Here is a 24,149-nt window from a genome sequence, read left to right as displayed (position 1 = left end):
TCCTTCTTCTTCCATTATGTTCAGTTACTTGCTAAGTTTTCTGATTCTGCTTGTACAAATCTCTCCATCTTGCTCTCTCCACTCATACTGCCACTACTATAATCTCAGCTTTCATCTTCTTTTGCATGGACTATAATAGTTTACTAAGAAACTAGCTCCATTTCTCTCAGGACGGTTTTGTTCTCACTGTTGCCAAAATAATCTTTCTACTATGTAAGACATGTCATTATCTTGCTCAGAAACATTTATTAGTTTCCTATAAATTGATTACAGGAAAAATCTCAAATTTCTTTACTTAATCTTGTTTTAGACCTTTCCCAACTTTATTTTAATCACTTTAAATGGTAGCCAAACTGCCCTAATTATTCCTGTCTCAGATTGTACTGTCTCCTGAATGCTTGTTATCCATACATCCTGCTTTTCTTTACTTGTTGAAATCTTTCTCTTACAGTAGGGTCTGTCCTGAATAAAGCCTTCTTGGTCAACTCAGCTAAAAGTGTTTTATCCCTTTTTAGCATTTTGTTTGTGTTTCTTCTTTGTACTAGCACATTTTAATACGTAGTATCCTGAAAGTCTTAGTGCAGTTTTAAGCTTTAATATCTTAATGCTTTAAGAATTTTGTGATAGTTTGTATTATGAAATTTGTATATGTATATGTTACATTTTCCCTAAGGAAATGAGGGTTCTGTTTTTGAGCCTTGTGCTATTCTATTCTTATAATGATCACTTCTGAATTGAATAAATGTTTGTTAAATTGGAAAGTGGTGAGTTTGGGTACAATTTTTAAAATTAAAAATTATATGTTCTTTCCTTTTAGGTTGAGCAGGTGAAATTACTTGACCGGTTCAGCACAAGCAACAAGTCATTAACAGGAACACTCTACCTTACAGCAACACATCTATTATTTATAGATTCCCTTCAGAAAGAAACTTGGGTAAGGATTCTAGCTATACTGTTTAGCTGCATGATAACAACCATTATTTCTTAAAATTGTTTTGTCCTTTTCAATATTTTTAAAAATTTTAGTGATTGACATTTTTCTTTAAAAAACACTTTTCTTTTTAAAATAAAAAATATCCTAATAGCATCTGAACTTCTAGCTTATTTCCTGATGAATAAATGGCTTCTCACAGAAAAAAAAAATTATGTCATGAATATGGAAGTAATTCTTAAAAAAAAAACTGCTCTTAGCCCAGTGTCTGACACATAGTAGGCACTTAATAAATGTTTTGAATTGAATTGAATTTATTGAATTAAAAATGACTTTTTCAGGCTTATACTTCTAGTAAGTAGCAGACCTACAATATCTGAACCCACATCTATTGTCTTCAAACCTAGTGATCTTAGGGTCTCCTTACAATCAGAAATTCTGATTTCATATGTAGTTAATTGAGGTATCTGCCTTTACTATGTTTTTATCTCAGATATTATTCTTAGTATAGAAGCTCATCTTCAAGAAGCTTTTGATCATAATGTAAAACACTCATGTGAAAGCAGCTAGAGTTTGGAGTTACTGGTATGAGAGTTGTCTGGCCTTGAACAAGTCATATACCTCTCTGGACCTCAGTTTCTTTATCTGTAAAGTGTTGAGTGTTTGGAATACCTCACAGGGCTCCTGTGAAGAGAGTGCTTTGTAAACCTTTTTTAGTGCTGTATGAATGTGAGTTGTCCTTTTGATTGTAAGAAGAAAAAATAATTGTGAGTTAAACATATGAACTATTGAACAACTCAAATATTGAGTTGTGAATTTGCTAATTGCTCCTAAAGGAATCAGAGAGATTCTGAGGCATAGGAATTTCATAAAATTTTGAAACCTTGCTCTGATTAAGGAAGAAATGGTATGAACTACTTATTGAAGGCACTCAGAACATCTGTGGGGTCACAAAGAATCAGACACTAACAACATGATACTTGTGTTAAGTATTTAAAACAATAAACAGTTTTCATATTTTCAGAGACCTGTCTGGCTTGGTTCTTGAAATCCAGACTAAAAGCAAAGAAACAAATCTAGGTTTGATGGCGTAACAAAACTTCTTACTCATTAGAGCTATTCAAAAGTAAAATAGATTTTGAGGAAGATGGTTCCCCTAAAAGTAAAATTTGGATGACCACATGCCACGTACATTGTAGATAGAGTGAATTCTTGTTCACTGATGAATTAGACAAGATGGCTACTGAAGTTCCCTTCCAATGCTATGATTCAGTGCCTTTTTTAAAAATGACATTTTTATTTGATGAAATTTTAATTCTTTTGCTCCAGCCTAAATACTTAATCTTTATAGGATTAACACAATTTAATTGAATTGCCCTGATTATGCCCTACTTTTGCCATTTGGAAAGCAGGAAATTAAGTTTAAAGAATTACTTTTAGGAGTGCTGTGTGGTATTTCAGCATATGACTTTTTGAGTTAACTTTTGAGGTAGTATGGTACAGCAAAAGTTGTTTAGAAGACTTGGGTTCAAATTCTCACTCTGTCTTTATCTACTTATGTGACCTTGAGAAGTCACATAATCTCTCTGGGACTTAGTTTTCTCATCTATAAAATCAGGGAGTTTGACTAGATGACCTCTGAGATCCTTTCTAGTTCTAATTTATAACTTTTCTTAACTCTTAAGTGAAAGTCTAGATCTTAAAATTTTTAAAATACAAAAATCTTTTATTCATATAATCAGTAATATTTTTTATCAGATTACATTAAAGTGAATATTTTCTGCCATTTTCTTGTTTTAGTAGGCATTGGTCAAAGAAAAGAAAACAATAATTAATAAAGAAAGGGAAACTTAATATTGTAACTTAGGAGTCAGAAGACCATGGTTCTAATCCCTTATGATACCTGTTAACTGTTTGACCTCAGACAAATCAAAATTACCATGAGCTTTAATTTCTTCAGTACTTACTGCTTGACAGTGTTATTGTGAGAGTCAAGTAAGATAATCTGTGGGAAAGGATTTTATAAAGTTCTATATAGATAGAAGGTATTATTAGAAAGCAATTTCTTATTTACTTATTTAACTTTTTTTTTGAAAATTTTATTTAGTCAATTTAGAACATTATTCCTTGGTTACAAGGATCATATTCTTTCCCTCCCTCCCCTCCCCCCCCTTCCCCTTGCCATAGCCTACACTCAGTTCCACTGGGTTTTACATGTGTCCATGATCAGAACCTATTTATATGTTGTTGATGTTTGCATTAGGATGATCATTTACAGTCTATATCCCCAATCATATCCCCCTTGACCAATGTAATCAATGTGAAGATTGGATTTTATCTATCTCTTGATTTGTAACAATGAAGATACTTAGTTCTTCCTTTATTATAATGATTAAATTGTAACCCCCTGATTGTAACAATGAAGGTACTTAGCTCTTCCTTTATTGGGAAGATTAAATTGTAATCCACAATCTATTTTTAGATTTTAATCCCCAAAAGGTGACAACTCAGTATTTTAAGTAGATATACCCATTTTAACCTACAAAAAGGTATTAAGTAACCACAAAAGGTGAACTAACCAAAAAAAGGTGTTAAGTAACCCAAAAAGGTATGATCTAACCAAAGAAGGTGTGAACTAAAGAGTGGGTAGTCTTAGAGAAAAGCATCTGCTGTGATTGGTAGATGTGAAATTTAGGAGAAGTGACACAAGGGAAAAAAGATCTTTAAAAAGAGGACCAGAGGCCAGAAGATATATTTGATTCGAGATTCGAGTTGGATGGAGGATTCTCTGACTCAGAGTTGGACTGGAGGAACTGGACCCCTGATACAGGAGACCTCAGACTGCTTTTCCTTTTAGACAGTCACCATTGGTGAGTGAAAGGCTGACTTAGTGACCCTGCCTTTCTGGAGGTATGAAATCTCCAGAAAAGGCCCATCACCTTGAGACTCTCTTCCCCTGGCTTGGGCTTAGCAATTCTAACTGGTATCAGAAGAAGCCAGAGTAACTGGTATCAGAAGAGGCCAGAAAGAAGAAGCCTGCCTCTCTCTCTCTCTCTCTCTCTCTCTCTCTCTCTCTCTCTCTCTCTCTCTCTCTCTCTCTCTCTCTCTCTCTCTCTCTCTCCCCTTTTTCTCCCTCTTTCTCTCTCCCTCTCTCTCTCTTCCCTTCTCTCCCTCTCTCCCTCTCCCCCTCTCCCCCTCTCTCCTTCTCCCCCTCTCCCCTTCTTCCCCTTTCCCCTTTTCTCTCTTCCTTAGTATCTTCCCTCTATTGTAAATAAACTACCATAAATTCCAATTACTTTAATAACTCATTTTGGGATTTAGAAATTAAATCCCTGGCAACCACCTAATTAACATATTCAAGTCCAATGACAATTAAATTTAACATCAAGCAGTTGTTTTCTTCTGTGTTTCTACTCCCACAGTTTTTCCTCTGAATGTGGATAGTGTTCTTTCTCATAGATTCCTCCAAGTTGTTCAGGATCACTGCATTGCTGCTAATAGAGAGGTCCATTCTTTTGATTATACCACAGTGTATCAGTCTCTGTACAATGTTCTCCTGGTTCTGCTCCTTTCGCTCTGCATCACTTCCTGGAATTCCTCCAGTTTATTATTCATTTGAGTACAATAGTATTCCATCACCAACATCTACCACGATTTGTTCAGCCATTCCCTAATTGAAGGCCATCCCCTCATTTTCTAATTTTTTGCCACCACAAAGAACGCAGCTATGATTATTCCTGTACAAGTCTTTTTCCTTATCTTTTTGGGGTATAAACCAAGCATTGCTATGGCTAGATCAAAGAGCAGACAGTCTTTTATCGCCCTTTGGGCATCATTCCAAATTGCCCTCCAGAATGGTCGGATCAATTCACAATTCCACCAGCAGTGCAATAATGTCCCAACCTTGTTGCATACCCTCCAGCATTCATTACTTTCCTTTGCTGTCATGTTAGCCAATCTGCTAGGTGTGAGGTGATACCTCAGAGTTGTTTTGATTTGCATCTCTCTAAATATAAGAGATTTAGAACACTTTTTCATATGCTTATTAATAGTTTTGATTTTTTTATCTGAAAATTGCCTATTCATGTCCCTTGCCCATTTATCAATTGGAGAATGGCTTGATTTTTTTGTACAATTGATTTAGCTTTTTGTAAATTTGAGTAATTAGACCTTTGTCAGGGGTTTTTGTTATGAAGATTGTTTCCCAGTCTGTTACTTCCTGTGACTCACATGTGCCAATGGTGGCTCAAGCTTGGCTTAGGACAGTCCAGGGGACAGTCAGTTGTTTCTGATTTGTCACTTGCTAGCACAGGTGAGTGTAGTATGGGTGTATACATTCCTGGGTGATAGACTAAGCAAAATGGAGAAAATGTAAAAATCACACAATTTTCCCAGCAGTTTTTATCAAATAGTGGATTTTTGGTCCTAAAATTTGGGAATTTTTGGCTTATCATAGACTCTCTTGCTGAGGTCACTTACCCCAAGTCTGTTCCACTGATCCTTCTTTCTATCTTCTAGCCGGTTCCATATCATTTTGATGACCACTATTCTATAGTATATAGTTTGAGATCCAGGACTGCAAGGCCACCTTCCTTTGCATTTTTTTCTTTTTCTTTTTCTTTACTTTTAAACATTATTTTATTTGGTCATTTCCAAACATTATTCATTGGAAACAAAGATCATTTTCTTTTCCTCCCCCCAACCCCATAGCCGACACACGATTTTACTGGGTATCACATGTGTCCTTGATCTGAACCCATTTCCATGTTGTTTGTATTTGTATTAGGGTGTTTATTTAGTCTCTCCTCCATCATATCCCCTCAACCCCTGTAGTCAAGCAGTTGCCTTTCCTCGGTGTTTTGACTCCGACAGTTTGCTTGTGGATAGTGTTTTTTCTTCTAGATCCTTGCAGATTGTTCAGGGACATTGCATTGACACTAATGACATTGCGTTCGATTGTACCATAGTGTATTAGTCTCTGTGTACAATGTTCTCCTGGTTCTGCTCCTTTCGCTCTGCATCACTTCCTGGAGGTTGTTCCAGTCTCCATGGAATTCCTCCACTTTATTATTCCTTTTAGCACAATAGTATTCCATCACTAACATATACCACAATTTGTTCAGCTCTTCCCCAATTGAAGGGCATCCCCTCATTTTCCAATTTTTGGCCACCACAGAGCGCAGCTATGAATATTTGTGTACAAGTCTTTTTCCTTATTATCTCTTTGGGGTACAAACCCAGCAGTGCTATAGCTGGATCAAAGGGCAGACAGTTCTTTATCGCCCTTTGGACATCATTCCAAATTGCCCTCCAGAATGGTCGGATCAGTTTACAACTCCACTAGCAGTGCAATAATGTCCCAACCTTGCCACATCTCCTCCAGCATTCATTACTTTCCTTTGCTGTCATGTTAGCCCATCTGCTGGATGTGAGGTGATACCTCAGAGTTGTTTTGATTTGCATCTCTCTGATTATAAGAGATTTAGAACACTTTTTCATGTGCTTATTAATAGTTTTGATTTCTTTAACTGAAAACTGCCTATTCATGTCCCTAGCCCATTTATCAATGGGAAAATGGCTTGATTTTTTGTACAATTGATTTAGCTCTTCATAAATTTGAGTAATTAAACCTTTGTCAGAGGTTTTTGTCATGAAGATTGTTTCCTAATTTGTTTCTTTCCTTCTGATTTTAGTTACATTGGTTTTGTTTATACAAAACCTTTTTAATTTGATGTAGTCAAAATTATTTATTTTACATTTTGTGACTCTTTCTAAGTCTTGCTTGGTTTTAAAATCTTTCCCTTCCCAAAGGTCTGACATGTATACTATTCTGTGTTCGCCTAATTTACTTATAGTTTCCTTCTTTAAGTTCAAGTCATTCACCCATTCTGAGTTTATCTTGGTGTAGGGTGTGAAGTGTTGATCCAGACCTAATCTCTCCCACACTGTCTTTCAATTTTCCCAGCAGTTTTTATCAAATAGTGGATTTTGGTCCCCAAATCTGGGGTCTTTGGGTTTGTCATAGACTGTCTTGCTGAGGTCATTTACGCTAAGTCTATTCCACTGATCCTCCTTTCTGTCTCTTAGCCAGTACCAAATTGTTTTGAAGAGCACTGCTTTATAATATAGTTTGAGATTTGGGACTGCAAGTCCTCCTTCCTTTCCATTTTTTTTTCATGATTTCCCTGGATATCCTTGATCTTTTGTTCTTCCAAATAAACTTTGTTATTGTTTTTTCTACTTCAGTAAAAAAATTTTTTGGTAGTTCAATGGATATGGCACTAAATAAGTAAATTAATTTGGGTAGGATTGTCATTTTTATTATGTTAGCTTGTCCTACCCATGAGCAATCAATGTTTTTCCAATTGTTTAGATCTAGTTATAATTGTGTGGAGAGTGTTTTGTAGTTGTGTTCATATAGTTCCTGTGTTTGTCTCAGCAGATAGATTCCCAAGTATTTTACATTGTCTAGGTTGATTTTAAATGGAATTTCTCTTTCTAATTCTTGCTACTGAGATGTGTTGGAAATATATAGAAATGCTTATGACTTATGTGGGTTTATTTTGTATCATGCATCTTTGCTAAAATTATTGATTATTTCGACTAGCTTTTTAGTTGATTCTCTAGGATTCTTTAAGTAGACCATCATATCTTCTGCAAAGAGTGATAGCTTGGTCTCCTTAGTGCCTATTTTAATACCTTCAATTTCTTTTTCTTCCCTAATTGCTACTGCTATTGTTTCTAGTTCAGTGTTAAATAATAGAGGTGATAGTGGGCATCCTTATTTCACTCCTGATCTTATTGGGAAGGCTTCTACTTTGTCCCCATTGCAGATGATGTTTGCTGATGGTTTTAGATATATACTGTTTATTATTTTTAGAAAAGGTCCTTCTATTCCTTTGCTTTCTAGTGTTTTCAATAGGAATGAATGTTGTATTTTGTCAAAGGCTTTTTCCTGCATCTATTGAGATAATTGTGTGATTTTTGTTGGTTTTCTTATTTATATGGTCAATTATGTGGATGGTTTTCGTAATATTGAACCATCCTTGCATTGCTGTCATAAATCCTACCTGGTCATAATGAATAACCCTCGTGATCACTTCCTGGAGTCTTTTTGCTATTATTCTATTTAAGACTTTTGCATCCTTGGTCATTAAGGAGATTGGTCTGTAGTTTTCTTTCTCTGATTTCGACCTGCCTGGCTTTGGAATCAGTACCATATTTGTGTTGTAAACACAATTTGGTAGCACTCCCTCTTTGTTTATTCTGCCAAATAGTTTGTATAATATTGGGATTAGTTGTTCTTTGAATGTTTGATGGAATTTATTTGTGAATCCATCTGGTCCTGAGGATTTTTTCTTAAGGAGTTCTTTGATGGCTTGTTGGATTTCTTTTTCTGATATGGGATTATTTAAAAATTCTATTTCTTCTTCTCTTGATCTAGGCAATTTATATTTTTGTAAATATTCATCCATGTCACCTATATTGCCATATTTCTTGCTATATAATTGAGCATAATAATTTTTAATGATTGCCTTAATTTCCTCTTCATTAGATGTGTGTTCTCCCTTTTCATCTTTGATATTGTTAATTTGGTTTTCTTTCCTTTTTTAAATTTGATTGACTAGTACTTTGTACATTTTATTTGTTTTTTTCAAAGTACCAGCTTCTGGTCTTATTTATTAAATCAATACTTCTTTGACTTTCAATTTTATTAATTTCTCCTTTGATTTTTAAGATTTCTAGTTTAGTTTTCATCTGAGAATTTTTAATTTGTTCACTTTCTAGTTTTTTAATTTGCATGCCCAATTCATTGACCTCTGCCCTTGTAAATCTTGTAAATTCTCAGACTTGTGAATGTTAAAAATTTCCCCATCAGGGAATTCTCAATTGGAACAATTCCCTACCAGGAACATTCCCCGTTTTGACTGGGAGAACTCGCCAGGATCAGAAGTGGGAGAACCTCTACTCCACCCGTACTTAAGACTGCTTTAGGGGAGAAAACTCCTTGCTAAACAATGAAAGTACTTGGACCCATGCTTATGATGAGGCAGGGAGTTCTTTAAGCCATGCCAGTTTTTAGAATTCATACAATGGGATACTAGGTACCTATAAAGGTCGGGCAACTTGTAAACTTGCCAGGAGCAAAGAGGTGAAAACTTACTTAGAGGTTTTCTCTTGAGGGGATTAGTCAACCCAGCAGTGTTTTTAGAATGGGTTGTCCTTTGGAAAACGTCTACTGTGATTGGTAGATGTAAGGCCTTAGGGGAGGTGACATAGGAGAAAACCCCCTATATAAGAAAAAGCAGAATCTCTTGAAAGGGGATCCTTTTGGAGATCTCTTGAGGAGAGGTTTTGGAGGCTTTTGGAAGGAGATTCTTTTGGAGATCACTTGAGAGGAGCTCTTGGAGGAATTCTCTAAGGAGGTCTCTCAAGGGAGGCTGACTCTGGCTGGAACTCCCTCTGGGGAGACTCTGTCCCTCTGAATCCCTTACTTGGACAAATCTTATGGTGAGTGATAAAAGACTGACTGATTCTCTCTCTCTTAAGACTCAGGTCTAGGCCATGTTGACTTAAGACCCTTCATACTTATACTTTTTTTTTCTCTCTCTCTCTTTCTTTGATTACTCATTGTATTATTAATTAAATTCTCTATAAAACCCAGTTGACTTGGGCACATTCATAATTGGGAATATATTCCCTGGCAACCACCTTATATTTAATTTAAAACCAAGACACTATAGTGAAACATATTTTCTGCAGTCACAAATTTACTCACCCACTCTTATATCTATCACAATTTATATCTTTATTTTAACTCTTACAGTTTATGACCTCAACCATTTTAACTATAACACCCTCCCTAATTTGTTAATATATGAACTCAAGGATATAAATTTCCCCCCAGTACTGCTTTGGCTGCATCCCATAGATTTTGCAAGGTTGTCTCATCATTGTCATTTTCTTCAATGAAATTATTGATTGTTTCTTTGATTTGTTTTTTAACCTTTTTTGGAGAATCATATTGTTTAACTTCCAATTAATTTTTGATTTGCCTCTCCATGTGCCCTTGCTAATTTTTATTTTTATTGCATTGTGATTTGAAAAGGTTGCATTTATTATTTTTTTTCTTTTGCACTTGTTTGCAATGTTTTTATACCCTAGTACATAGTCAGTCTTTGAGAGTGTGCCATGTGCTGCTGAAAAGAAGGTGTATTCCTTTTTGTCCCTATTTATTTTTCTCTACATATATAGTAGCTCTAATTTTTCTAAGATTTCATTCACTTCTCTTACCTCTTTATTTATTTTTTGATTTCATTCATCTAGTTCTGATAGAGGAAGGTTCAGGTCTCCCCTAGTATAGTTTTTCTATGTATTGCATCCTTGATCTCCACTAGTTTCTCCTTTTGAAATTTGGATGCTATGCCATTTGGTGCATACATGTTCAGTACTGTTATTTCCTCATTGTCTATACAGCCTTTTATCATGATGTAATTACCTTCCCTATCTCTTTTGACTAGATCTATTTTTACTTTGGCTTTGTTAGATATCATGATTGGGACTCCTGCCTTCTTTTTCTCAGTTGATGCCCAATAGATTTGGCTCCATCCACTTACTGTTACCCTATGTGTGTCTGCCTTCCTCATGTGTGTTTCTTGTAGACAGTCTATTGTAGGGTTTTGTTTTGTAATCCACTCTGCTATTTGCTTGTGTTTTATGGGTGAGTTCATTCCATTCACATTCAGAGTTATGATTTCCAACTGTGTAGTTCCCAGCATTTTGATTTCCACTCCTAGTCCTGCCCTTTCTTCTTTCATTATTTCCTTCTACATTGTTGTCTTTTAAAAAAATTAGTCCTCCTAATTCCCACCCTGATTTTACTTCCCTTTCTACCCCACCTCCCTTCTTATTCCCCTCTTATTTTCTTTATAGTCTTTTTAAACTACACCCCCAACCCTCTCCCTCACTTGTATTGCTTCCCTCCCCACCAATCTGTTTGTTACCCTTCTACTTCCCTATAGAGCACAAATCAATTCTCTGCCCCAATGTATTTGATTGTTCTTCCCTCTTCAAGTCAATTTCAGTGCATGTAAGAATTGAGTATTTCCTATCTCCAACCTCTTCACCCTTCCAGTGTATTGATGTTCTTTCCCCTGTAATATTTATTGGGAAAGGATGAAATGGGGGGATTGGAAAAATGGGGATAAATGGAGGTCTATAGCATGGTATGGAGGAGTTGAGGGGAGAGAGGGAATATTGCTTGGTGAGGCAGAGAGGAAGCAGCAGGGGTCCTATAAGGTCTGTTTGTCTTTGAATGACTGAACTGATGTTCAGCTCCCTCTTTGCCTAGAAAAGATAGTCCACTTATCTGACTGCGAATTCAAATAATATCAAGTTTATTATCCAGTTGAGATTGTAGTTTTTTCTCAGCTTCAGAGCTGATACCAGGCTCACAGGCTGGCAGAGGGTTTCTCCCACTCCCGTCTACTCTATATCAGTCTTTGCTTTGTCAGATTCAGAATCTTAGTAGTAGACAGGAAGCAAACAAGAACAGTTCTGACTTTCAGAAGTAATTGGGCCTGAATCTTCGTGCTGAACCAAGAAGAGGCACACCACACCAGACTGGGCTGAACAAGCTCCTCTCTCCTCCCACACCAGGAAGGAAGTCAAAACCTGGCAGGAAGGAAGTGCTAGTATAACAGTCGTCCAGCGGCTGTTATAAAAAGAATATTCTTTTGTGGGTTTGGGCTCGAGAAGGAGCAATGAGTCTGAGAAAATGGGTGAATAAGAATAAGAGACACAGACAAGTCAATATTTAGCAAGGGAAGGCGTGAATCCCTGAGGACATTTTCCTTGGAGAGATAATTAAATGAAAATGTGAGAAGTAATGCTGACACGTGGAAGTAAGAATTCTGAGATAGAAAACATGTGGCCAAGAGTGGCCTTAGGAAAGATAAAGAGAAAGACAGTAGAGAGAACTTCAAGGTTGCAGGAAACAAGAGGAGGAATCACGCGCTCCCTCCAGGCTTTATTGCAGATAGTGAGGATGAATGAATACGTAACAAAGCATAGTTGATTCTCATTGGTAGCATAGATAATGACAAGATCAGAGTAGGTGGGGATACACCTGACTGCGCTTTTCAGAGGAATGAGGTTTGACAAGGTAAGGGCAAAGCTTTTGTGGCTTAGGTCCAGGAATTCTCTTGCCCTTAGAACTGCCTATACATTGATCATTAACTGCTCTGATCAAGTATTTAATACATCAACCATACTTCCATGCCTGGTATGCTACAGCTGGTCACAAGACACAACTGCCACTCCCGGCAGGAGGGATGTGCTAGTCACAAGACCCAACTGCCACTCTCAGATGCCCCTTCCCCCACCAACTGTCAGTCTTCTTTCCTTTCCACACCCCCTCCCGCCATGTGCTTCTTTGTGATATATAAATTTACCCCATTTTCTTTCTTTTTCAATTTCTCTTAGTATTAACCTTTTTAAAACTTTAGTTGTATGTGTATATATATGTGCATATATATACCTATGTATATATTTATGTATACATATATCTATATACATATTTATGTCTTGACATTTCATCCTATACAGTTTGTCATTGTTCCCTCTAAATATAATTCTTCTAGCTACCCAGGTGATAATAACAATTTTTAAGAGTTACCAATATCCTCTTTTCTTGTAGGGATACATATCATTTTAACTCATTGGGTCCCTTAAGAAAAGTTTGTTTTTTGTTTTGTTTTGTTTTTCCCCCTTTCTTAATTATCTTTTGATGATTCTTTTGAGTTTTGTGTTTGGGCATCGGATTTTCTGTTTAGATCTGGTCTTTTCTTTACGAATGCTTAGAATCCTTCTATTTTATGAAATGTCCATACTTTCCCCTGTAAGAATATAGTCAGTTTTGTTGGGTAGTTGATTCTTGGTTGTAGATGTAGTTCCCTGGTTTCCTGAATATCATATTCCATTCCTTTTGGTCCTTCAGTGTAGATGCAGTCAGATCCTGTGTTATCCTAACTGTAGTACCATGGTAACTGAATGACTTCTTCTTAGCAGCTTGTAATATTTTTTCCTTGGTCTGGCAGTTCTTTAATTTGGCTATAACTTTCCTTGGTGTTGACAGTTGGGGATTAAATAAAGGAAGTGATTTGTGGATTCTTTCAATCTCCACATTTCCGTCTTGTTCTAGAATGTCGGGGTAGTTTCTTAGATATTATAGGATGATGTCCAGGCTTTTTCTTTTGTCATGGTCTCCTGGTAGACCAGTGATTCTTAAGTTGTCTCTCCTGGAATGATTTTCTAAATCTTCTGTTTTGTGAATGAGATATTTCATATTTTCCTCAATTTTTGCATTCTTTTGGTTTTATTTTATAGTTTCCTGCTGCCTTGTGAAGTCGCTTCTAATTGTTGTATTCTGGTTTTTAAAGACTGAATTTTATCCCTGGGTTTTTGGTCATTCATCTCCTTTGCCTCATTTTCAATCTGATTAATTTTGGCTTTCAAGACACTATTTTCTCATTTTAGTTCAAGTGCCTCTGTTTCTAGATGACTTATTTTGCTTTTTAAGTTCTTTTCCCAAATGTCTTCAGCCTCTCTTAATTGTGTTTTGAGTTCTTCCAAAGCCTTTGTCCAATTTGCTGGAGTTTCTGTGTTTTTGCTTGGTGTTCCTTGAGCTTCCTCTTTTACATTTGCTATTTGTTCATTGCCTGGATAGAAGCTGTAGATTGTATTTATTTTTTCTTTTCCTGTTGTTTGCTCATATTTTCCCCTTCTTTTCCCCCTGTAGTTGCTTGAACTCTTGCTCCTCTCATTATGTGCTGGATTTGTGGGTTTGGGCTTTTCTGTCAGCCTTCACCATTAGAGCTTAGTCAACAAAACTCTCAGAGCAGTCTGTGGGGGGGGAGGGGTGTTGGAGCTTGAGCTTCCCTCCCCTCTGAAGGTTTGATGAGTTTAACCCTAGCGCAGTTGAACTTGCAGCGCTGGGTGTGCCCTGAGGCCAAAACCCCGTGAAAGTGATGCTTCAATATAGTGTCTCCGCTTCTTAGACTAGGCTGCCTCCTCTGTGCTTCTCCTTCAGCTGCCTCCCAGCCACCCATGTTTGGAACCTTGAGCCTAACACATCTTTCCCGCAAGATACTCCCTTCAGACTAGTGCCCTTGCCAGCCCAGAGATTCCAGCCACTGCTGGGGGCTAAGTACTGTAGGTGGGGGAGGGGTCCTGGGACTTTCCTTCTTCCTTCCCTTTAAATCTGAGTTTTCTCAAATTCAGGCTTTTGGGGGACATAGCTTTTAAGTTCACTCCAGCAGGAGGGTTCCTTAGCTCTGTCCTGTTGTTAGATTTGGTTTTCAGTCCCCTAGGAGCATTTTTTTTTAATTGGTTGAGGAAGGGTTTTCAGAGTTCTGAACTTTAGCTGCCTCTATGCCGCCATCTTGACACCACCCCCTGAAAAGCAATATCTTATTAATAACAATTGAGAATGACAGTCATAAAATTAACTTTAAGGAGTGAAATGCCATATTTTAATCAGTATGAATAAACTCAGTCTTCTGAAATTAGTATTAAAATCAGCTTTTGATTATGAGACAGAATATGTCTAAAGCAGATTTGTAGCTTTTATCTTTTGTTAATAAGGCTTTTCTCTTGAGTGTTTATTTTTAATTTATATTTATTAACAGCATTCATTCATATAACAGACATTTATCAGGGGCTTGCTGTGTGTAGAGAGCACTATGCAAGTTTCAGGGAGCAATGCAAATGTTAGCTAAAACAAGATCCTTGCCCTCATAAAGAGTTACTGCCTAGGGAAGGGACAAGATATAAACACTGGCAACTGAAATGAATGGTTATTACATGCTAAATTCATTAGAAAATTACAAAAGAAAGTTCTGTGTGAAGACTAATGGACAAGATGGTTACTACTTTTAGATAGATATTTGAGTTATTACTTTTTTTTTTGCTTTTGAAATTCTGCCATATTGTGATAATTTTGTCCCTTTTTTTTAAAGAAAACATCTTAAACAATATTAATTTATGCATGCCTAAAAAGATAGATTCCTTGGATGTTTTCATCCTGGTGATCTAAATGTTTCTTTTATGCTATAGATATTGCATCATCATATTGCTGCAGTAGAGAAACTTGCTTTGACCACTTCTGGATGTCCCCTCGTGATTCAGTGTAAGAACTTCAGGATTGTGCACTTCATTGTTCCAAGAGAAAGAGATTGCCATGATATTTACAACTCTTTGCTACAACTCTCAAGACAAGGTATGATTCTTTTATCCAAGAAATCACTGGGTCAGTTTTGGAACAGAGGATTTAGTATTTAATGTTTCAATACTTATTATCAGTTTGACTTTGAGTAATTTTAAGGGGCAGCTATATAGACACTTCCTAGCTCTGTGACCCCGAGCAAGTTATCTAACCTCCCTCAGAACTTACTATTCTCCTGTAGAACTACACTTAGAATTAATTCTAAGGAAAGGGTTTACATTTTTTTTTTAAGTAACTGGAAGTGCAGTTTCCTGAATACTCTTTAACTTATAAAATGGCTATAATCTAGAGATAGAGAAGTACTAATCTGAATTTTTAGAATAAAGCCCAGAGAGGTAATCTGATTAACTAAGACATAGAAAAATACCATTTTTGCAGATTCAGTTAAATGTTTTTTGAAGATACTGGGAAGTAGTGGAGCAATAATAAATTTTATATGAGCATCATAAAAGTAGGGCAGGTGGCATCATGGTTGGTATTACAGTGCATCAAACTTTGGACAAGGTAGGTTAGCATGCTTGTGGACAATTCCTGATAACAAAGGAAATAGACTGCCCTGGCTGGGTATGTATATATGTGCAGTGGTGAGGAAAGAGAGGGAGGCAGTAGTTATTTGAAATATGATAAACATAGGAATCTTACTTTAGATAATAATATGCTTAACAAAAATGTCCCAAAATCTGTAGTAATATAGAAAGCTGGGAGTGATCTTTAATCATACTTTTAGCTTTGGGATTCTGAAGGACTCTCTCTTCTTACTAAAGTTTCACCGTGTATATATTCCTGTGAGCCAGAATTGAGTACTTAATACTTAGGCACTTAAAAAAAACTGATCAGATCTAGCTTTTTAAGATGAGTTGTGAGCAGTTTTATTTACAATGTTCTCTGATTCTATTTCCTTCCTTTTCCTCTCCCATACAAGTCATGGAAGTCACATGTAAGGGGAAAAGGGGGTTATTTTTGAAAGGGTTGGACTGGATTATTTAAGAGTGTGGTCACCAGGAATTTAATTTATTCCTAAGAGGTTTATTTATAATTTATTTACAAATTGTAGAAAGAGTGAAGTAAGAATTCAGAGAGAGGATAAGGTAAGATATCTAGCCTAAACACCAAGTAATTTATCTCTGGCCCCCTGGCTCAACTCAGGAAGGGGAGTTTAATCCTCAACCGGATAGGCCTCAGCCCTTGTAGCCCAGGACCTGGGGAAGTCTCTTTAGACTCACTATGTGTGAGTCTAAGGAACAGAGTCTCAGGTCCAATCAGCAGATTCTTCTGCCCCTCTTCACCAGCCTCAACTCAAAAGCATGAAAAATTGCATTCCTTCAGGAAGTTGTCACTCCCTTTTAAAGACATTTTCTCTTGTGTCACTTCCTATGTCTTCCCCTAATTTTACGTGTACCAATCACAGTTGATGCTCTGCACTAGGACTGCCCAGAAGGCAGTCAGTCGATTCTCATTTGTCACCCACTAACGTACACATGGGTCACAGACCTCCCACTCATTGATTAAGTGGGATGTTTACACTTTTGGTAATTAGATCTAAAAATGGGCAGATCTCCATACTCAGTTTTAAGTAGGGTATTCTAAAAAATAGTATTGGGTTACAATTTAATCTTCTCAATCAGGGGAGAGTTAATTAATTTCATTGTTATAATCAGGGGAGTGTTAAATTTAATCTTCACACATATTAAAGTCTGATTCTAGCAGCGTTCAGTGGCTGTTGGCTGGATAGTTGTCTTTTTTGAGTTTCCTGCAACTTTTGTTCTTTCTTAGTTTGTAAGCCCCAGAATCATCATTGTATCTTTCTCCTTGTCTCCCACTTCCTTTAGGAGATATACATTCTCTTACTTTTCTCAAGTTTGTTTTTTTTAAATCACAGTCCCTGTTGCCTAAATACAGTTTGCCTCATTTGGGGGAGATGGTGGATGGACAGATAGGTTAGCTGCTGGTGCTCCTAGTTGTTTATAATATTTTTTTTAATATCAAGAAAATGCTTTGAAGATAAATTGAATTTATAGTATGCTTATTCATCTAAAGCTTTTTTTAGTTTACTAAATTTTATACTGAATTACCAAATCATTTAAAAATAATTTTTAAGTTGCTATATAAGCCTTTGGTCAACTATATATAATTTGAATCAAAAAAATTTAAAAATAAGGTTTTGTTTAAATGGTCTTAAACAATGAACATCTCTTTGTAGATTTTTTTCTTTTTTTATCATCGGAAAACCCTTAAAAACATTTTACTCATTTTAAAATTTTAATTTTTTTTGCTCAAATTGTTCCTTTCAACGATTGCATATTATTTTTTTAAATAGCTAAATATGAAGACCTCTATGCATTTTCTTATAATCCCAAACAAAATGAGTCTGAGAGAGTACAGGGTTGGCAACTCATTGACTTGACTGAGGAATACAGAAGAATGGGAATTCCCAGTTTAAGCTGGCAGTTATCTGATGCAAATCGAGACTACAAGGTAAATCTGGGTTGGTACTTTCCCTAAAAGAATCCAAAGTCATGTGTGTTTGGGGATGAAGGGTAGGAAGGGAGGAAAAGGATAAGAGTAAGAGAATGGTATGGTAAGATTTATAGATTTGTATATATTTCAATATAGTCATCCTCTATGAAAAATTATTTCAGTCACATTTTGTAATATATTATTTAATGTGTTGTAACCAAAACTCCATTGTAAAGTAAAAAATCTCTGCCGTGAGGTTGTTTGGCTAGTTACCCATTTATGACTTATTATTATCATTGTGGAACTAACGATTTCTTATAACACTGCACTTAATATCTTTTTAAAAAAGAATTCAAGTATTTTTATTGATACATTTTGTTATGACATAATAACATCATAGCAAATCTCCTTACAAAATACATTCCAAACATTTCGGCCCACTCCAGTTCCTTTTTCCATTGATAATAGAAAGGAAGGAAAGAAAGTATTCTATAACTCTGATATGGATTATTTTATTTATTTGGAGTTTTATTATCTCTCCAAGTTGACTTTTATTTGTGATTGACTATTTATTTGAGATTTTTTTCTTCTCATCAGATCATAGAAATCTTCCCATGATTCTCCAAATTGTTCATATTTATCATTTGTCCAACCTTCCCTGAATTGTTGGGCATATATTTTGTTTGGACACATGTAATGGTGGGAACATTTTTGTATACAAATGGCCTTTTCTTGCTGTGAATAACCTTCTTGGCATATAGTTATAACCGTAGAATCTCTGGGTTAAGCAAAATTGACAATCTAGTAATTTCTTACATAATTCCAAATTGTTTTTCAGAAGAGTTGAAACAATTTATGCTCTACTGGCAGTAAATTAGCACATCTATCTTTCTAGAACTTCTCCAAAAATACTTTTCTACTTTTTAGGAACTTTGCTAGTTTGATAAATATGAGGTGATACCTTGGGAGTTAGAGTTAGGCTTTTATTTTGATTATTTTTGGAATATGAATCAAATGGTTAAATTTAGTTGCTCTATTACAGATTTGTGAAACCTATCCCAGAGACCTTTATGTTCCCAAGACAGCAAACAAGCCAATAATTGTTGGTAGTTCCAAGTTCCGGAGCAAAGGAAGATTCCCAGTACTATCATATTATCATCAAGATAAAGAGGTACAAATTTTTTGTATTTCATTATGACTGAATTACAATCTGTATTCAAATTTCAGTAATAAAGTCATAGAAGCTAGGTCCAAAAACTTAACGTTCTCAAGAAAAATTCCAGGTTTCATTTTTTAAATTAAGTTTTAAAAAACTTAGAGTAAAACAGACAGATTAGAAAATTAGTAATTTGTAGTGTCTAAGAATATAAATTTACAATTGGGAGATACTGCAAAGATCCTATTGTTTAACCTTATATTACAGATAAGGAAATATAGGCTTCCAGAGAAGGTTTAAGGACCTCCCTCTGGTGAACTTCTAAGAGGACATGGATAAGAGTGAGGAGTCCAGAATGGGCAGGCCTTTTTGAGTTTTAATCAGCAAGTACTTATTAGTTACTTATTATGTGTCAGGCATAGTAGTAAGTCCTATGAATACAAGTTCAAAAAATGAAGCAATCCCTATTCCTAAGGATTTATATTCTAATAGGAGAGTCAATAGATATTCATAAAAATATATACAGCCAAGTATAAAGTTAATTATATACAAATTAGCTAAATGCATTACACTTTTGGAAAGAGGTTACTGGCTATTGTGAAGGCTGAGGACGGGCTTATTTCATGTAGTAGGTGGTACTTGAACTGCTTCTTAAAATAAGAGAAAGATGTATTGAGGTGAAGGTAAAGAGACAGTAGATTTTAGGTATGTAGCTTGACCATTGAAAAAGTATCAAGAAGAGGCAGAGTTGTGAGTAAGGAATAGAGAGGAGACCAACTTGGTTGTTTTGAGGATTATTGGAGGGGAAGAAGTGTTTTACAAGACTGGAAAGCTAGGTTGAGTGTGAGTTGTCTCAGGCTTTAGAAGCTAAACAGAGGAGGGAGAACAACTTAGACATTGTTACAATAATTTAGTTAAGTAAGAGGTGATAAGAGCCTGAATTAAGATAGTGAGTACAAAAAAGGGTTAGATCTGAAAGATGCTGCAAAAGTAGAAATGGAAAGATTCACAACTGATTGTATATTTGGTTGAGAAAAAGTGAGTAGTGCAGGATAAAGGTAAGATCAGAAACTATAACTAGAAAGGTGGTGGTGCCTTCTTCAGAAATAGAGAAATTTAAAAGGGAAAGGTTTTTTGGGAAAGATGACGAAAACAGTTTTGATCATTCTGAGTGTGTCACACCTCTGGGACATACAGTTTGAAGTATCCAGTGGGCAATTTATGCAGTAAAATCTGAGTCAGTGCCCGAATCTCCGAATGTCCATCTTCCCTTCAGCTCTGAGTGACTAATCCTTCACTCTAAGCCTGGGTGACTGACTGTTTTCTTCAGTCTTTTTTTCCTCTATTTTTAAGACCTTTTTCTCTTGTGTCACCTTGTGTCACCTCCTCTAAATTTTCACATTTACCAATCACAGCATACACTTTTCTCCAGGACTGTCCATTCTTTAGTTCTCACCTTCTTTGGTTAGATTTTATCTTTTTGGGTTACTTGACACCTTTTTTGTAGTTAAAATCTAAAAATAGATTGTAGCTTACAATCCTAGCTTCACAATAAAGGAAGAGCTAAGTACCTTCATTGTTACAATCAGGAGATTACAATTTTATCTTCACAATAAAAAAGAGCTAAGTATCTTCATTGATACAATCAGGAGATAGCTAAATCCAGTCTTCACAAGATCTGGGAATCATCTGCATAGAGATTATAGTTAAGCCCATGGGAACTGATGAAGTTACCTAGAAAGTGTAGAGGGAGAAAGGAAGAGGTTCTCCAACAAATCCATCCAGTTCAATAAGCATTTATTAAGCACCTGTGATATGTGTGGCACTGTGCTAAGAACTGGCAATACATTTAATAAAAAGAGACAGTCCCTACCTTCAATAAACTTACAATATAAAGGAGGAGTCAACATATTAAAAGGAGTCAGGAAAGTAGGAGGATGGGAGAAGAAAGGATGATGGGATGAGACACCAGGGAATACCCTGTACATGGGTATCTTTTTCCTTGGAGTTAAAACCAATCAGGGCAGTAGACACAAAGTGGGATGATCTGGTAATACAGTTTTTGCTCTGTATAAAGGAAGGCATTAGGAGGAGTTTGATACTCTGCCTTCCTATCAGAGGATAGGGAGATGGAGTCAGTCAAAAAAGTGGAAACTTGTCTTAGCAACATGGTGGTGAGTTTAGAAGTGATAAGCTTATTCTGGGAATGACATCTTGTTCCTGGAGTTGAACCAAGCAGGGCAGCTGATGCAAAATGTAGAGCTTTAGCACAATCCTGAGGAGGACCAACAATTAGTTGTGAGTCATCATGATATGGATGATGAGCCAGCAAAGGAGACTGAGGAGTAATCAAGAAGCAAACTAGGAAAGAATAATGTTCTTTTATTCACTCAAAAACACAACTTCATTGCTACATTCAACCCTTCTCTCTCCTTTATCCCAAATATCTTACCAGTTACTGAATCAAGCTTGTTACCTCCAAAACATCTCTCTCACCTGTCCTCTTCTTACTACTCAGACACTCATCACTTTAGTTCAGGCCCTTGTCCTTTCTTGCCTGGAATATTGTAGTAGCTTCTTAATTAGGCTACCTGCTTCAAGTCTTGTCTCAGTTCATTCTTTCCATCACTGCTAATGTGATTTTTCTTAAGTGTAGATCTGACTATGCCATGCCTCTAACCCAGTACACTCTTGGGAGTCCTTGTTGATTTTAGGTTAAAGTATAACCTCTTCTTTTTGGCTCCTAAAGTCCTTCACAACCTGGCCCCAACTTACTCTCCTAGCCTCATTTTATACTGTGACTCATCCCACACTCTGCAGTTCACCCAAATTGACCCTTTTGGCTCTCTCAAAACAGCACTCCATCTCTTAATCTTAAAACCTTTATATTGTCCATCTTCCATGTGTTGAATACTTTTCCAATTCAAGCATTATTACCAAAAAAAAAAAAACACCTTTCCTGTTCTCAGCTGCTAGTGTATTGTTTTTCTAAATTGTCTTCTGTTTATATTATTTTTATTTTGTATATATTTATACTTTTTATGTCATCTCCCCTAATATAATGTAAGTTTCTTGAGAGCAAGAACTATTTTATTTTTTTCTTTGTATCCCTAGCTCCTAGCATAATGCCTGGCCCATAATAGGTTTTTTTTTTCCTTCCCATAAAGATCTTCCTTTCTCTCCATCTTCCCCCTTGAGAGAATAAGAAAGACAAACACTTCTCACAAACATGTCTAGTCAGGTGAAAAAATCCTAACATTGTTTTTGTACAAAAACATTTTAAATATATCTGTTTATAGCTAACTGCACTCTGAATCTATCACCTCTCTATGAGAACATGATTAACATGGTTCTTCATGAATCTTCTGGAATTCTGTTGATCAAGGTATCTAAATTTTTCACAGTTGTTTGCCTTTACAATATTATCATATAAATTATTCTCCTGGTTCTGCTCATTTCACTTTGCATGAGGTCATTTAAGTCTTTCTAGGTTTCTCTGAAATTATCCGCTTCATTTTTTTTAAACCCTTACCTTTAGTCTTGGAGCCAATACTGTATACACACAATACTGTGTATTGGCTCCAAGGCAGAAGACTGGTAAGGGCTAGGCAATGGGGGTTAAGTGACTTGCCCAGGGTCACACAGCTGGGTAGTGTCTGAGGCCAGATTTGAACCTAGGACCTCCTGTCATTAGGCTTGACTCTCAATCCACTGAGCCACCCAGCTGCCCCCTCCAGTTCATTTCTTAATACTGTTCCATTCATATACTCTAATATGCTTAGCCATTCCCTAATTAAATGGTTTCTAAATCTTTGCCACACAAAAAGGGATGCTATATTTTTGTAAGAATGTGTCTTTTTCTTCTCTATTTGATTTCTTGGGGGTATAGATCTAGCAATGGTATTACTAGACCAACAGGTAGGTGCAGCTTAATAGTTTTGGGTCATAGTTCCATATTGCTTTCTAGAATGACCAATTCACAGTTCCACAAAAATTGTATTAATGCATGTAACTATTTTCCCACAGCCCTTCCAGCATTTATCAGCTTGCTTTTTTTATGGGAGGGGGGCTATTTTTGATATCTCAGAATTGTTTTAATAGATATTTTTCTAATAATAATTTAGAACATTTTAAAAATATGACTAGGGGTTGGGGGAGTAGTGAGGTATATGGATTGAGAGCCAGACTTAGAGAGAGGAGGTCCTAAGTTCAAATGTGATCTCAGATACTTTGTAGATGTGTGTCCTTGGGCAAGTCACTTAACCTCCATTCCCCAGCCCTTACCACTCTTCTGCCTCAGAACCAGTACTCAATACTTTAAAAAATAAAATAAAATGGCCATTCTTAGCTTGGATTTCATCCTCTGAAAAACTGCGTCATATCTTATGATGATTTATCAATTGGAGAATGGCTCTCACTCTTATAAATCTGAAATGAGACCTTTATTAGAGAAACTTACTGCAAATAGTTGTCAAAATATTAGAAAGTAGTTTTGAGAGTATCTTAAAACTAATGTCCAATTGGTATTATGAACTCATTTTTAAATTAAGTGAATTTTTTCTTATTTATTTTCAGTATTTCTAAAACATATTTTAGTGATATTTATATAATTTATATTTTTCCTCCTCCCCTTTTTTAAAATTAGGCTGCCATTTGCAGATGTAGTCAGCCTCTCTCAGGTTTCAGTGCCAGGTGTCTGGAGGATGAACACATGTTGCAAGCCATCAGCAAAGCCAACCCAAGCAATCGGTATATGTATGTCATGGACACCAGACCTAAAGTATGTATCTCTAATAGTGTGAAATAGTATTTATCTTTTAAATAAAATATTCCTAATGCTAAAATATGAGTTGTGAAAGGTGTGTATTTTTATTTTTAGATCTTAATTTAAAATTCAAATCATGGTAATAGTAACATTGTTATAAAGTATTTTAATCTTCCTTGAATGTGAATTGATGTTTTTGGTCTTATTGCTAGTAATTCACCTATATTTGGCAATTGAATTATTTACTAGCTACAAAAGGACAGGACTACATAGTCATCATATGTGGGGAGCATTTACCTTCTTTTATTAAAGATAGTTTTTCTGAAAATGGGAAAAAATATAGCAACTCAAAGTGGGGAAATTTTCAAAGCTACTGTCTTCATTGCATGTATCTGTGATGTAAAAACCTATTATAAACTTAGGAAGAAGCCTTATTAAGTTCAAAATTGACTATAACATTCAAAGTTGCTTAAGTTTCAAGTGACATGAAAATGTAAATAATTGGAGGGGTCATAAAATATAACTAGACTAGCCTTGAGATAGCTTTGTATGGAGT

The 24,149-nt window shown here is 35.9% G+C and overlaps 1 protein-coding gene across 2 annotated transcripts in view; it reads left to right on the top strand.

Annotated features, from left to right (window-relative positions):
* Nucleotides 1-24,149, top strand: part of MTMR6 (myotubularin related protein 6) — a 66,857-nt gene that overhangs the window by 23,424 nt on the left and 19,284 nt on the right. For both annotated transcript variants that reach the window (XM_007495231.3, XM_007495232.3), the window contains exons 2-6: nt 818-934; nt 15,047-15,209; nt 17,533-17,690; nt 18,715-18,843; nt 23,474-23,608. In XM_007495231.3, coding sequence (XP_007495293.1) covers nt 818-934; nt 15,047-15,209; nt 17,533-17,690; nt 18,715-18,843; nt 23,474-23,608 — 702 coding nt within the window. The remainder of the gene's footprint in view (nt 1-817; nt 935-15,046; nt 15,210-17,532; nt 17,691-18,714; nt 18,844-23,473; nt 23,609-24,149) is intronic.

The sequence above is a fragment of the Monodelphis domestica genome, chromosome 4, assembly GCF_027887165.1.
Source record: "Monodelphis domestica isolate mMonDom1 chromosome 4, mMonDom1.pri, whole genome shotgun sequence".
Classification (NCBI taxonomy): Eukaryota; Metazoa; Chordata; class Mammalia; order Didelphimorphia; family Didelphidae; genus Monodelphis; species Monodelphis domestica.
This window is presented reverse-complemented; position numbering and strand designations above follow the sequence as displayed.